Source organism: Tamandua tetradactyla, chromosome 12 (genome assembly GCF_023851605.1).
Source record: "Tamandua tetradactyla isolate mTamTet1 chromosome 12, mTamTet1.pri, whole genome shotgun sequence".
Classification (NCBI taxonomy): Eukaryota; Metazoa; Chordata; class Mammalia; order Pilosa; family Myrmecophagidae; genus Tamandua; species Tamandua tetradactyla.
In genome coordinates this window covers 8526084-8542194 of record NC_135338.1, presented here as the reverse complement: position 1 = coordinate 8542194, position 16111 = coordinate 8526084, and the positions used below count along the sequence as shown (strand labels likewise).

At 32.4% G+C, this 16111-nt stretch overlaps 1 protein-coding gene across 2 annotated transcripts in view; it reads right to left on the bottom strand.

The window, feature by feature from the left end:
- Nucleotides 1-16111, bottom strand: part of EXOC5 (exocyst complex component 5) — a 76655-nt gene that overhangs the window by 25149 nt on the left and 35395 nt on the right. For both annotated transcript variants that reach the window (XM_077122544.1, XM_077122543.1), the window contains exons 2-7: nucleotides 11692-11786; nucleotides 10769-10916; nucleotides 8860-9054; nucleotides 4089-4153; nucleotides 2044-2072; nucleotides 168-277 (exon numbers count right to left, since the gene is read on the bottom strand). In XM_077122544.1, coding sequence (XP_076978659.1) covers nucleotides 168-277; nucleotides 2044-2072; nucleotides 4089-4153; nucleotides 8860-9054; nucleotides 10769-10916; nucleotides 11692-11786 — 642 coding nt within the window. The remainder of the gene's footprint in view (nucleotides 1-167; nucleotides 278-2043; nucleotides 2073-4088; nucleotides 4154-8859; nucleotides 9055-10768; nucleotides 10917-11691; nucleotides 11787-16111) is intronic.

Genomic DNA, 16111 nt, shown 5'->3' with positions numbered 1-16111 from the left:
TAAGACTTTTTAGAGAGATACAGAATGTACAAACTATTCGAACAATGAAAATTATGATTTTGATATAACTCGATAAATAAATGGGAAAATCAAAGACCATAATAAAGATTTGATGACTAGTCTTCTTGTTTTCTCTATTTGTTTGTTTTGTTTTCTTAACTATTTACCTTAAAATGAAGTAAAACAGCTGCTACTTCTCTCATTCTGGAGATTTCACCTCTTCTTTGAGCACTGGTAAACTCCTGAATCAGCTGGCATTCTAAATCATGGTACTTACCTAGAAAGAAAAAAGAAAGTCACCCAGCCACAAGACACACCAGTTATCAAGTTATAATAAGTATCTAAATTACATATACATTATATATTTATAAATATAATGTGTACAGATCTAGCCCACTTTTGAAAGAACTACAAAAATAGTTTGAGATCATAGGTAGTGGGCTCAATCCTTGTAATATTCTCTGGTTTATAAATATTTCCAAGACACAAAAATCTTCCAAACTGCTAAAAAAAAGTTGAGCTTCCTGTGCCAGTCTGAATCTGTGGTGAACCTCAGAAAAGCCATGTCCTTTAATCCTCATTCAATATTGCTGGCTGGGAGCTTTTTGATTGTTTCCATGGAGATGTGACTTACCCGATTGTGGGTATTAACTTTTGATTAGAGGGAGATGTGACTTCACCCATTCCAGGTCGGCCTTGACTGGAATCCTTTAAAAGGGGAAACATTTTGGAGACAGTCCCTTTTTTAGAATATTTCAGAAAGAGCAACAGAGCCTGTGCAGCCAGAGACCTTTGGAGATAAAGGAAAAGGCCTCCAGGGGAGATTCATGAAACAAGAAGCTGGGAGAGAAAACTAGCAGACATCACCATGTTCGCCACGTGCCTTTCCAGTTGAGAGAGGAACTCTGAACATAATTGGCCGTCTTAAACCAAGGTATCTTTCTTTCCCTGGATGCCTTAGATTGGACATTTTTATAGACTCACTTTAATTTGGACATTCTCATGGCCTTAGAACTGTACACTTCGAACTTATTAAATTCCCTTTTTAAAAGCCATTTCAGTTCTGGTATATCGTATTCTGGCAGCTTGCAAACTACAACACTCCCCCATAGTCTGATCCCCAAAAAGAATAGCTGATTGGGGGAAAAAAGACCTCTAGATGCCATTTCAGACAGCAAAAAATAGGAAAAATCTGAAAGCTGAAGCTATGGAAAGGGCAAGGAGGACTCTTTACTGAACTCTTTAGTAAAGTTCAGATGTCTTTATCATGTACAATGGTAGGTTGAAGCATCAAATTTCATCTGAAGATAATATGTGGTATTTGATTCACAACATTCTTGAAACTAATATGGTTCTGAATGAATATCTGAACTTTGAACTAATCTATAATGATCAATGGCATTCCCAGAAGTTCAACTACCTATGTCATTCTTATTCTAAAACCTTTGGGAAAACAGACAGGTCTATCAATCTTGCCAAACAGTGATCCAGGCTAACGCAGAGCCTGAAAACATAGTGGTCTTTCCAGAAACCTGGAATAATCTAGGCTAAAATGAAACTCAAACATCAGCAAGCAAACTAGCCATGTAAGGATTTCAATAGGTATCGAAATGTTCATATGAATTTATCTTTTTAGAGGTAAACGTGCGGACACAAAACAATCTTCAAGATATACATTATTAAATGTAAAAAGCAAAGTATAAAGCTATTTTTATGGTGTGCTACCAAATATTTTTAAATAAAACAAGATATGAATAACAGATATGTGTGTATATTTACTCATATGTATACATATATACATACATGTACACACACATTATATACATACATATATACATTAAAAAAATATATATATATAGATAGATAGATAAAAACCACAGAATACTCTGGAAGAATACCCAAGAAACTGGTAATGGTTGTTTCAGGGATATGGTAGGTGACACTGTTCCCACTATTTCCTCTTTCATGTTTTTTTTTTTTTCCTTTTACACAGGTAGTTTTATTACTTATTCAAGAAATTTAAACAAATTGAATTTCACTTACTTGCAATCTTGGATTTCACTTCTGAAAATCTGAAATATAAATATAGACAATGAAGTTCATTACTTATGACAAATGTACCATAAGATGCTAACAAAAGGGGAAACTGGGTGTGCTCTATATGGAAACCTACTATACTATGTTTGTAACTTTCCGGTAAATCTAAAACTATCATAAAATAAAAAGGTTATATTTTAAAAAAGAAAAAGCCTAAAGAGAGAGGACTAACAGGGAACATGCCAGGTGACAAAACTGAGCTTGGGCAATTCAGATGAGGTACCTGGTTTTCATTTAGAAAACTGATTGAATAACCAGTTCTTTTTTAAAAAAGAAGATGTAATTTGAATTCTGCATGAGGCATTAATAACACAGCCAATCACAACACTGAGTGATGGCCACTTATTTATGTTCACTGGCATTTTAAATTCACGTGACATTTGTCTGTTTGCCCCATTCTTGTGACTGCTTAAAGAAATAAAATTTCTTATTATATAATAGGAAAATAATAAGAAATAAGTATATAAAAGTGAATTATTTTCACACTAGAAAAATAGAGGCGATAAAAGGATCCTGCAATACAATCTTCACAAATTTCAAACCAAAAATACAAGTCTCACATAAAATGATAAATTTTCAAATCTCAAACATCAAAGCCACAGCATGGAAAATTAATGTTGAGAGAGCCCATGTAGTCAGTTTGAAGAGAAAGAAAGTTAGTGGCTGGCAAAGAGATGCCAAAGGCAGATGAAATGGGAGATGAAAAATTAGTTATACAAACAGAATATATCAAAGTCACAGTAGGTCACACAGTATATATAAGACCATACTGATCTGCGTGAAAAAATTAAATCTGAATAGGATATATATTCAACTTTAAGGTTTATTAGAGGCTAAAACAGAATTGCAAGTGAAGTATGTACTGAAGGGGTGGGAGATACAACCAACAATTATCAAGCACGTATTCTGAGCCAGCCATTTTAATCATTTAAGTAAATGGCTAATTCTCAAATAAGACAGAGTTAAAGAGGAGTTTTGATGGATGACCTTAGGAATCATTACAGTAAGTTAAATTCATAATGCTGGGCAAGGATGAGATTATTAACAACAGCAAAATAAACACAGATGATCATTACTGCTAATCCTTTATGAAGATACAAAGAATTGAGAGTAAAAAAAGATACTTTTTTAGGAATCCACTCTCACTATGTTTGGGAGACAATGATCAAGTTTTAAGTATACTAATATATTCATATTTGATACCAGAAGAGGTTGATGTAGCACCAAAAAAATAACAGATAATTCCAAAGGAAAGACATATCTTTTAGATATTCACGTTGGGCCAAGGTCTACTACTATAAAGATTTTATTAATGAATCTGACATTCTCTAGACTGGGGAACACCATGAAAAATGTTCCTTCTCATTTCTTTCAGGATGAAACTGTTAATATATTTAACTTAGCAATGGCTCTGGGGCCTTGCATCTAAAACAGGGGTTTTCACTTGAAGCCCCTAGGGAGGGGTCTATGGGTAGACTAAAAAGTCTAATTGTGCATATCTTAATTATTTGAGGAAACTTTATAGCTTTCTTAAGCTTTTCAAAAGTAAGCAAGGTCCCAAAAAGTCTAAGAATCATCTTCTAGAAATTAGAAAAGTAGCTGACTTCCCTATGCTTTTTTCCCTGTCCCTGTCAAGATCCATGCTGGATCTTAGAGTCCAGAGAATAAAAATTCAAAATCTAACTCTGCTCAATTTCAAAATTCTCCCTCATCAAATCTTTTTTCAGAAGAAAAACAAAAGACTGAAATAACTTCAAGGTATATCATTAAATTTAGATATTAAGAATATATCATCTTTTTCAATCAACCATTTTATACTATGTCTTACACAGAGAAGGTAAACAAATTTAAGTTAATAACTGTAATAAATTCTTGAGTTAACAGGCACAGAAAATCATTTGGGAAAAATACAACCTTGTTTTATAAATAAAGTCCAACTTAAATTCAAATTAGCTTTTGAGAAAGAAAGTATCTTGAGAAATAACATATACCTATCAAAAGGTAACTCCTGGGCAATTAGGTGCAACTTCTGAATGATGTCTGCTGCCTCCTTTATCTATTAAAAATACATAAATAAATAATTTTTAAAAATATAAATAGTTATATATTTGAAACGAGTAATACCCCAGAGTCCTGCCCCCCAAACACTTTTCTTTTAAAAATCCACAACAAATAAAACTTCGTGTGCAACAAGAATACATCTGGGGAATTACCAATAATGAGACATTAAAATGCACATTTCTCTTTCAGTATTGGAATTTTGTAACTTTATGATGCTACAATCCCCACTCAAATAGAACTTGCAATCCAAGGTTACTCTGAAAAAAATTCAAATCATTGCTGGCTGAAAGCAAAAGCGTAAGTCTATTATGAGTTTATGAACACAAAAAGGATAAACAAAACTTATGAAAATTTTGTCATAAGTCATATTGTGCTGTATATATCCTACTTTAAGCTAAGTTGATAAAACAGAAATCTGTTATTTAATGAACATATAAATTTATAACACTTGTTCTGAAAGCAAAGATAAAGTTTAGTATATATCTCCTAAATAAAATACAGTATATATTGTGTGCTCTTATTCAAGTTGTAGAAGTAAAGATTAGACAAGGGGACTAAAATTCTGCAAATGCAGATATTTAACTGCTTATTCATACCACAGTCTGTGGGATTTATATAATAAACATTCACTTTGTGTTTAAATTTCTAATTAGTATTGAGTTTTATTTGGCACAGAGAAAGTGTTAACAGCTCAATATTTGAGTTTATGATCATTCAAAAACTCTTACAAATATGAAAGAGCTAAAAATATTAATACAGATTTTTCTACATAAGTAGTCATATGAAATAGGGCGAGAAACTGGATAACAACATCAAGGTCTGTTGTTACTTCTTGCTCCAAATGATACTAAATACAACATTTCTGCTTCAGTTACTTCTTTCCTAGTAGCACGTCACTGTCATTTTCAGTTATCAATAGTCACCCTATCCTGCTGTGCATAGGCAAAAGTATCACTGCAGTATCACTCTTTACTATGCAATTTAGTTGTACTAGCAAGCAGTATCTCCTCAGCAATACCTTCCCTTCAGAAAAAACCTGACTGGCTAATAAGTTTTCTTGTGTTTTCTCTAGGAGTTTGTTCTTGTTCTCTTAAAAGTTGGAAGCTAAATTAAGGGCTGTTTGCAAACTTCACTTAATAAAGTTGGTACTATAGCAATTAATAATGCTTGTTTTTATTGAATCCCCATAGCTAATTATTTTGAAAAAATTGTTTAAAGCACAATTTTAGTCCTTAATGCTATCAACTAAAAAACACTACTGCAACTCTGCACCAAAAGCACAAGCAACAAAAGAAAAAACAAACAGGACTTCATCAAAATTAAAAACTTCTGTGCAAAGGAATTTATCATGGAAGTAAAAAGACAACTACAGAATGGGATCTGATAAGGGTTCAACATTAATGCTATTTAAAGAACTCCTACAACTCAACAACAAAAAGAAAAACAGCTCAACTGAAAAATGGGCTAAGGATCTGAATAGACATTTCTCCAAAGTAGATGTACAAATGGCCAATAGCACATGAAAAGATTCTCAACATCAATACCCATTAGTGAAATGCAAATCAAAACCACAATGAGTTACCACTTCACACCCACTAGAATGGCTACAATAAAACAAACAAACAAACAAAAAAACACCAGAAAATAACAATGTGGGAGGGAACTCTCAGACATTGATTGTAGGAATGTAAAATGATACAACAGCTGGAGAAAAGTTTGCCAGTTTCTCAGAAGTTAAGTATAGAATTACCAGATGACCCAACAATACCACTTCTAAATATATACCCCCAAAAACTGAAAGCTGGGACTTCAACAGATATTTACACACCAAAGTTTATATTGGCATTATTTATAAATGCCAAAACTTAGAAGCAACCCAAGTGTCCATCAACAAATGACTGGATAAACAAAATGTGGTATGTACTCACAATGAAACAGTTTTCAGCCATAAGAAGCAATGAAGGTCTGATATATACATGATTTAAACTTAAAGATACTGTGTTGAATGAAATAAACCAGACACAAAAGGACAAATATATGATTTCACTTATGTGAAAAAAAATGCAAACTCATATTTGGAAACTAGAATACAGGTTAACAGGGGTCAGGTGGGAGTATGGAATGGGGAGTTAATGTTTAATTGATTGGTACAGTTTTTGATTGGGGTTGATAGAAAAGTCTTGGTAAAGGATGGTGGTAATGGTGGTGTGCAGTATTTTAAATGTAATTAATACCACCAATTTGTATATCTGAAAGTAGACAATAGGAAAATTTTTTATATACATTACCAGAAAAAAAAAAAAAACTACTGCATAAATATAGAAGCTGTAAAAACCACAATCTAATAATTTGCTTACATCAGTTATTGAATAATTGAATATTAAATGGGTGAAATGAGAGACCACAGATGGTAATAAACAGTGTTAAAAATAATCAGAATATCAGGCATTATCTACATGAAAAAAAGTGAAAAACAATAAGCTGCTATTCTAGGAAGAAAACAACTGACATACTCTGCAAGGACAGAGGTAAAGAGGGAGTGTATAATATAGACATAAAATAGGTTTGTTTCTTTTTGGGAAAGATGATCAAGAGACTCTAAAAAGCAAAGACTGCAAAAACAAAAATGAATAGGGAGCAGGAAGAACAAAGAAGATGTACTGATATCTCAATTCATTCTAAATCCCCCCCATAAGCACATACCTCCTTAACTATGTAGGTGATTTTCCTTTTCTTTCCACTAGGAACGTGGCTGGCTGGCCATATCCAGAAACCGAGATTAACTAGATTAACTTGCCATGTAATACCATATGAATTCTAACTGATTCATTGTGTTATTATCAGGTCAAAAAAAATTATTCACATTAGCAAATAGTAACCCAAAATTTGTGAGTGAAATCAGAGAAAACAAGGCAACTAGGAAAGGAAGAGTAAAATATAAAAAATTAAGGAAAAAAGGAGATGAAAAGAAAAAGGAATACCGAAGAGAATGAAGCAAAGGAGATAAATTAAGAAAAATCAGTTTTTTTTTTTTTTTTTTTTTTTAAAGAGGGAGGAAGGGAAGGAAAGACAGAGAGAAGGAAGGAAGGGAGGAAGAAAGGGAAACATCTTTAAACATTTTCTTGTTTTATTGTATTTTGTTTGTTTGTTACATGGGCTGGGGCCGGGAATCGAACCAAGGTCCTCCGGCATAGCAGGCAAGCACTTTGCCCGCTGAGCCACCGCGGCCCGCCCAGAAAAATCAGTTTAAGCACTCTGTTAGTTTATATTTATTCTTAAATTAAAAATAGCTGAGCGATCAAGTAAATGAACTCATAACAATAGAAATTTTTCTTTCAATTAGAACATCAAAAATTAAGAGACAACAATATGAAGAACTATATAATTATTTGAGGATAATTAAAATGTGTTAAGAGCAAAGAATATAATTTCATGATATAAAGCATCACAAAAAATACAATCAGGTTAAAAATAAGTTATTCAGTCAAAATCCAAATGACTTCTTTGAATTGCATTCAAATAGACCAGCTCACACTGAGTAACATATCTGCATTTTGGTTATAACTGAATAATCCAACAGGTATAAGGCTTGAATGATAAACAATTATTTCACATATAAAACATTTTATATGTAAAATATAAACTTTAATAATGTCATATCAATATATATATGTCTGCATTTAGAAAACTTTAGAAATAAAAACAAAACATTCCATAAGCTATTCTGAAGAGTTCAGTGTTCAAGCCTTATGCATCCTCTTACACAGAAAAATCACAAAAATGTACAAAAATTTGATACTGCCAATGTTTTATCAGTTTAATTTAATCACTTTTACTTTATATCATAAATATAATTACAGAAACTCATTATTTAAGACACTTTTTTAGAAAAATTATCTACAGATATGAAACATATTTTCCAAGATTTCTAAACATCATAAATTCTAAAATCTTAGGTATCCTACTCACAAATGTGTTGCTTAATTCAAAGAACTTAGCTTTTAACATTCTACTATCTGAGACAGTCTATGAAGTAAATTTGGAATAATTCAGGAAGACTACTTATTATATTAGTAAGCAATTTTACTATGTGCATACACTGTCCGTGAGAGTGTCTATTTTTCCAAGCATTTTGCTTTTTTCCCGAGGGGAAGAAAGTGAGAAAATTTGCCTTCTTTTAATACTGTAGAGCAGTCAATACCACGTGCTCTAAGTGACAATATCATGTACAATTAAGTGACTAGTGCTATGAAAAGGTTAACATAAAAATTAATTCAAATTTTCCAATTCTCCTTGGCCCAGACTATGCTTTAATTCTTTATGAGATCAATATTCAAAAATTAAATAATAATAATAACTAGTGGCTCTGAATTCTTTGTACAGAAAGACTTTAAAGCTTATTTAGGTCAGACCATTCCCTGCCCAATGGAATATAATTATTCAAAAAAAGAGAAATTCTGTCCATATTAGAAGGTGCTTATGGAAAAGAAATACTTATGAACATAGTTCCTTCAACATTTCTGAATCATACATAATTTTATATGTGCCCATCAACCCAGTTAAAGATTTGAGTATCAACATAACATCAGCAATGTACAGACAACTGTGATAATTTACACTTCAGAACTCTGGTGGGTAATAATTGTATTTCATAATTAGGACGTTATTAATGCTGTGATTTGATATTCCTACTGTGCTTACCTTTTCAGAATTTGTAAAAACATCGGATTTCAATTCTCCATCTAGAAACTCATTAAAGTATTTCATCAGTTTCTGAGCCTCCACAGCCCGTTGTCTTGGTGTGTTTACCCCCTCTAACTGGTCTCCAAGGTGACAGACCTTAGTTGCTACATAGCTGATGTGCTCATCTAGTTCCTGGAAATGCTGGAAGGCAACCTGGGAAAAATGTGCATGAGTATAAAATACAGAAAATCCTGTTTGAAAGTTGATACATATTAAAATTCAATGCCCAATCTCATTGCTAGTCTCTTACCTACGTAATGATAACATAGTTACATACAACATGATCTAAAAAGAACAATTCATGCTTGTTAGCATACGTTCTGAAAATTTTTTAACCCAAGCTACAAACCTTTATACCTTTAACTATTCAAATAATATTTGTAATAAATGCATTTATTAATAAAATACAGTAAAGTTTTATCTATCCTGCTTAACAAAGTGTCATTTAACCCTAAATAATGACTTTAAAAACAGTGAACTAATCAAAAGGACAAGACATCTAAAGAACTTGCTCTTTTTGCTACTAGACAAAAAAGAGTCAGAGGTAAAAGAAACCAATTTAAAACACTATGTATTTTGATTCCCAGGCCACGCACACAACACACACACACACACACACACACACACACACACACACACACACACACAAAAACCCCACTGTGAACAATATTCCCTATGATACTATGCTTGTTTGAAACTGTTGTGTACCCCAGAAAAGCCATGTTCTTCAATTCTCATTCAATACTTAATCTTTTTGATTAAGCTGTTTCCATGGAAATGTGTTAGACACTGTTCTATGCATATTATGTGTTTACTTATTTAATGCTCATAACATCCCATTCTACAGACGAAAAAGTGGGGGAAGAAAGGTTATGGTGCTTGAGATTATATACTAATAAATTGCAGAGCTGTGACTCAAACTCAGGTAGATGTTCCAGAGCCAGTTAGTCTAACCATTAATACTATTATTATTTCCAAGGGAATCTGCATTAGGAATATTTGGTAACCGTTTCTTTAACTACTTAGAACATATCCACAAGCCTGCCTTTCCTCTACAAAGCCACATTCCCTACCTTATTTAAATTAGTGCTTTCCTTATCAAATATTTCTCACGACTGTATAAGTTTAAGTGAAAGTATCCAAAACAAATTAAATCTTAACAGAAATCAGCTTGCTAATCACTTACACTAAAGATCAAATGGTCCCTGGGGGGCAGGAGAGCTAAACAATGTTCTTCAAACTATACTTAGAAACAGCAATCAAATTACAGATCAGGCCCAGGCTGTGAAAATGGTTCAGAGGTTCCAGATTAAGTGGCTTTTACTCCAAAAAGCCAGCCTAGTGGGCTTTACTCCAAAACAGACTAAGGAAGAGTTCTACACCTGCTTTTTCCAGAGTTACACTAGAATTCTCACTAGGGCAGAGACTTATAACTTTTGAGAAACCTCTAGAAAAAAACCTGATCCAGGCAATAGCTGATCTTGTACTATTTTGTTTTATGATTTAAAGAAAATGCAAATGACTACACCTAAAATATTCAAGCTCATGAAGAGCCCCTAAAAGTGCAGGTCAGCTGAAATGTCATCCTTGAAAGTTTCGGTTGTTAGAAGGGAAGAAAAAAGCATACTGAGCTAGATAGCACTTCCTGAGATAGGAATATTCTGATCTCAAACCAAAATTCAGTAGTAAGCCAATGGCGCAGTATCTGATAACAAGTAATAGTTAATTCTTTTTATCTCATGGTAGGGGGACAGTAAAGAGATATCTCAACAATTACTATTATTTGACTAGACTTTTTAAAAGAACTTAAAACGGGAAAGAAATAAAGAAATTACAGACTATACAAATTAATCAGCTAAATGTTTACCTGATTGCTTTTCTGGAGCTCTTGTACTTTCTTGGCAAATTCCTTGGCTTCTTTCTGACACTGTTGTTCTAGTTTTTCCACTTTCCTTTGAATCCTTTCATCCATTATCTGGAGTTCTTGAATATGACTTACAAATTCTTCTAATAATCTAATAGAGGAAAATATAGTATGTATCAACCCAGTTATGATTATTCATTAGGAGCTTACCAATTCATTTATAATTCCAAATAAAGTCTTAAAAAGAGCTCCTTCAGTTAGAGATGATAATGTTAATTTTCTTGATAGCAGGTTGTTAAGAATCTCTTCAATCAATGAGATCAAGTCTTCTGGTTACTTTATGAATGCTTCATAGCTTTGTCTAGGCCATATAGCTTTAAAACAAACATAACTTTACAAATAAAGCCAATCTTTAATTACTGACTTTCTAGCAGATTATCTCTGCAGTGAATGAAAACCTCACTGAAAATGACCATTAACTCTCAGAATAGAAACCAATTTTATAGCCTAAATGAAACAGTCAAGAAGGTAAATGTATTATGTAAAAAAATATTGTACATTTCAGGGTTCAATGATTTTCTTCTCTGCTGATACACAACAATACTTGAAACAATATATTCAAATGTTTTTATTTTAGAGGTTTAACCAACCTTTTCTTATTTCTTACTAATTAGAGAAAAATTAAATTCTTATACTTAATAAAATCTTTTCCCTCATACCAGGTAAAGTTTTTCTCTAATATAAAAGATAAAAGTAAATGCACAATCCCAAACTTCTATAGCTCATTCTTGTGCTTTTTTGTTAGCCAACTGTTAACTAAAATCCCTTTACGTGAACATTAAAAAAGGAATCCCAACAGTTACCTCTACTCTAAACACAAATACGTACTTGATTGCATTTATGAAATAAACATGTTTTTACTTCACCTTTTTGGATCAAAAGCTTCTGCTCCCCCTCTAGAACCTCCTCCCGGGGTTCTCCATACAAGACGTTCAATATACTCATCTGCCACAAAAGGCTCCTGGTTTATAAAACAAATATTCTTTAACAAAGTTTTATAGCTACTTTCAAAAGAAAAACAGAATTCTACTATGTGAGAACATAAATGAAATTAGGTTACTAATTATTTAAATACATCTGTATTATTAATATACAAGTTTTTTTAATTCAGCAAAAAAATTACTTAATGAAAATATATGAGAATACAAAAACAGTAGTAATGCCCAATTAGAACTCCCCAACAGAAAAATGAGCAAAAGACAAAAAACAAGCAATTTATAAAAGAAATACAAGTGGAAAAAAAGAGAAAGAAATACAAATGGTCAAAAATCATGAAAATTTGGTTTCACTTATAATCTAACAGTCAAATTATCACTTGTTTTACACATTGAAAATGGACAAAGCTTTTTTCTTTTAATTATAAGATGCAATGCAGGAGAGGGTAAACTGTAATCTACACTCTTGATGGTGATTCCAATGCGAATTTTTTTTGCATGGGCAGGCACCCAGAATCAACCCAGGTCTCCAGCATGGCAGGCGAGAATTCTGCCACTGAGCCAGCACAGCACCACCCTCCAATTTGAATTTTTATATCTGTAAAATTTTCCATTTGTTAACAATAATTTAAAAAAACATATTTTCATTGATAAAATATCTAAACAATATAAAATTCTGTTATACTATGGACTAAAAAAGATATGTAAAAAACACTGAGTTCTCAAGAAACTCATAGCCTACTACTAACAGAGGGGAGGAATATAAATTTAAAATGCAACAATGTGTAAAAAAATAATATTAAAAATGTATATATAAACTTCAGTATTCACAATGCTGAGTGAATCACTAACTCAACAGGGAACTGGCAGGTTCGAAATGGGTTCTTAATTGGGAAAGTATTTACTGAATATCTACTGTGTGCTAGCATCATGGTAGGCAATGAAAATACAGATGTGAATTCAACAGATTCGCCAAAAATGGCAACAGGAGTGAGGAGTGCTGATGTAGACAATGACAGGCTCCATTCTATTTAGAATAAATTTTCAACCTATCTTGCTTTTTATCCTGTTTGTAATAGAATGAGAACCCATTTCCAGGCTTCCTGCAAGGCCTCAAGGCGCTCTTCTAGGTAGGGATGCCAACAGTAAACAAGTAAATACAAAAATAATTAATTACAATTGTGATAAGTGTGATGAAAAGTAAAGTGCTGGTTGTTATAAGAGAATATAACAGAGGAACAAAGGTCATGGGAAGATGGGATGAATAGAAGAAAATTGTTTTAACAGGCAAACTCTTCCTGAAGTGATATTTAAGCTGAGATCTAAAGGAAAAAGAAAAATCAGCAGAACAAAAAGTTTTCCACACCATTAGGGAAAAGTAAGGTCATGTTTAATCCATTGGAGTCACTGAGAAGCAAGCAAGGACCAGATACAGGGACCATATAAAGGACCAAAGAGAAGTACGAATTAAGCCTAATAAATTATCACCTGGCCCTCATCATCATCACCTTGGAAACAGAGAAATGATTCACCGGGCTGATCAGGTAAGAGGAATGTGACAGGATTAATTTCAGTAAGAGGGCATATCAGAGTAAGAGTAGGGATACAGTTATCAGCTAACATTTATCACCCAAGGCTATGCATTATCTCATTTAATCCTCTCAGAGAGAAAGTTCTATTTTTACTGCCCCTTTATGATGGGAAAACTGAAATTTAAAGAGGTTAATTATTTGTCCAAGATAATAGATTTTAAGTGGAACAGCAGAGGTTTAAATCATTCTGCTGTACTAATGCTGTGTAAAACTGAGTGGCAAAAGTACCTCCTTGTATAAGAATAAAGGTGAAATTAAAAAGTTAGTAACTTCTCCAAGAAGGCACTGATTTTGTCTTTTCAATTTCCACCTATGTTTATAAACATTCGAAACATATGAAACATGAATAATGCAAATTAGTAATTTTATCAATTGATAAACTGTCACATGCCTCTCTGTATATAAAATCTACCCTTAACTTTCAAATTGGCAAATAAATTATTAGAAAAACATACAGCCTTTATGTATATTAAATCACTTATCCCAGGAAAAGTAAACATTAACCAGAAAGAACACAAAATAATACAAGTAGGTATTAATATTAAAAAACATACATATATATTTAACTTCAAAAGACTTTCATAGTAGTCAAGTAATTGAAAAACACCAGTCATATTAATCCAGTTTTTCCCACAAATTTCCATTATAGGAAAGATATCTGAATATAAAATGTAAACAAGATTACTACCTACTTAAAAAAAAGAAAATCCAATTTATCCATGAATGCTGACATATTTGAGAATTAAATAATAAGAATAAATCAGATGTTCTTGTAAAGTAAAAATTTTAGCTCTCTGAAATACACTTAACTCATTTAAATCAAGTCTGTTGAGACAAAAGATTGGCATGTCTAACAATCCTTAATTTTCATATATAAATTGAGAAATACTGACTCAGGAAAAAGGAATTTATAAGGGGAGCCAGAAAAAATTTTAGAAAACCTCATCTACACCTGGAACACTGCTAACAAATGAGAGGGTGATGAATGCTACAGCTTTTAAGTGCTTTTACGTGCCAGGCATGTGCCTACCACTTTAGATGCTTTATATATATCCTATAATCCTTACAAGACTATGAGATAAGTTCTATTAATATTGATTTCTTTTATACCTGTGAAATTGTGTGACAAGGTTATTTAATCCAAGATATACAGTAATTGTATCTTTCCTGATTCCTAAGGCACTAGACTTAACTACTGGTAAAATCAACAGCTTTTTCTTTGAAAGATTAAATTATTTTGGGAAATAGTACTTCCAAAAGTTCATGGTATTCACACTAACTTCATATAGTAATCATGCTCCTTTTTCCTGTCCTTCCTTTTGCATATATATGCAAATACTTAATATATATGCAAATAGTGAGAAGATGCAGTTTTCAATTAAACACAGAATACTGTTTATAAATGTCAATGTATCAGCATTATTAAATATATCCAAAAATGTATAAATCCGTACATATTACTGACATGATAAAAAATAAGCATTTTTCATATGAAATATTCCAATTCTCTCAAAATACAGTATTTCTTCATTCAACAATTAAGTCTTTTACCATGCTACCAACTATTCTAAATGCCCAATGTACTGATTTATAGAAAGAAAGGAGCATGATTACTACATGTATTTAGTGTGAATACCATGAGCTTTTCGAAGTACTATTTCCCAAAATAATTTAATCTTTTTTAAAGAAAAAGCTGTTGATTTTACCAGTAGTTAAGTCTAAGGCCTTTGGAATCAGTTAAGACATAACAATTAATGAAAGCACATTTCTACAACTGCACTATTAATTGTATAGTCCATGATTTAACTTGGGGGTTAATGTTTGTGTTGAGCAGTTCCAACATTTTCTTAAAAATTTTTAACCTAGTAATATAAATATCTATATTTATATATTATATAAAATATATATACAACTGATATTTCCCTTTTAACTACACTCAAATACATAATACAGTGCTGTTAATTACACTCGCAATATTGTACAGCCATCACTAGCACACATTAACAAAACTACCATCCAACTCAAATAGAAACTCTTTACATTTTAAGCTTTAATTCCCTATTCCCTACCCCTAATTCATCCCTGGTAACCTATATTCTAGATTTTGACTCTATTTCTTATCAGTGAGACTATACAATATTTATCTTTTTGCTTCTAGCTTATTTCATTCAATATGATGAATATACATGTATCATCCATGTTGATGCATGTATCAGAACACCATTCTTTTTTATGGCCAAATAACATTTCATTGTATATATATGTCACATCTTGTGTATCCATTCACTAGCTGATGGATACTTAAGTTGCATCCATCTTTTGGCAATCATGAATATGCCATAAAAAACAACATTGTGCAAATAAATGTTTTGAGTTTCTGCTTTCAATTCTTAGGGGAATAGACCAAGAAGTAAAACTGCCACGTTATTTGGCAATTCTACACTTCTATACTTAGCTTTCTAAGGAGCTGCCAAATGGTCTTCCATAGCAGCTACTTCATGTCTGTCATGGTTAGGGACAGGTGTCAACTTGGCCAAGTTGTGGTACCTGCTTATCTGATTGGGCAAGTACTGGCCTGTCTGTTGCAATGAGGACATTTCATAGGATTAGGTCATGATCACATCAGCTGCATCCACAGCTGATTCCATTTGTAATCAGCCACAGGGGAGTGTCTTCTACAATTAGTGGTGCTAAATCTAATCACTGGAAGCCTTTTAAGGAGGACTCAGAGGAGACGGTCCCATTCCTGCTTCGGCTGG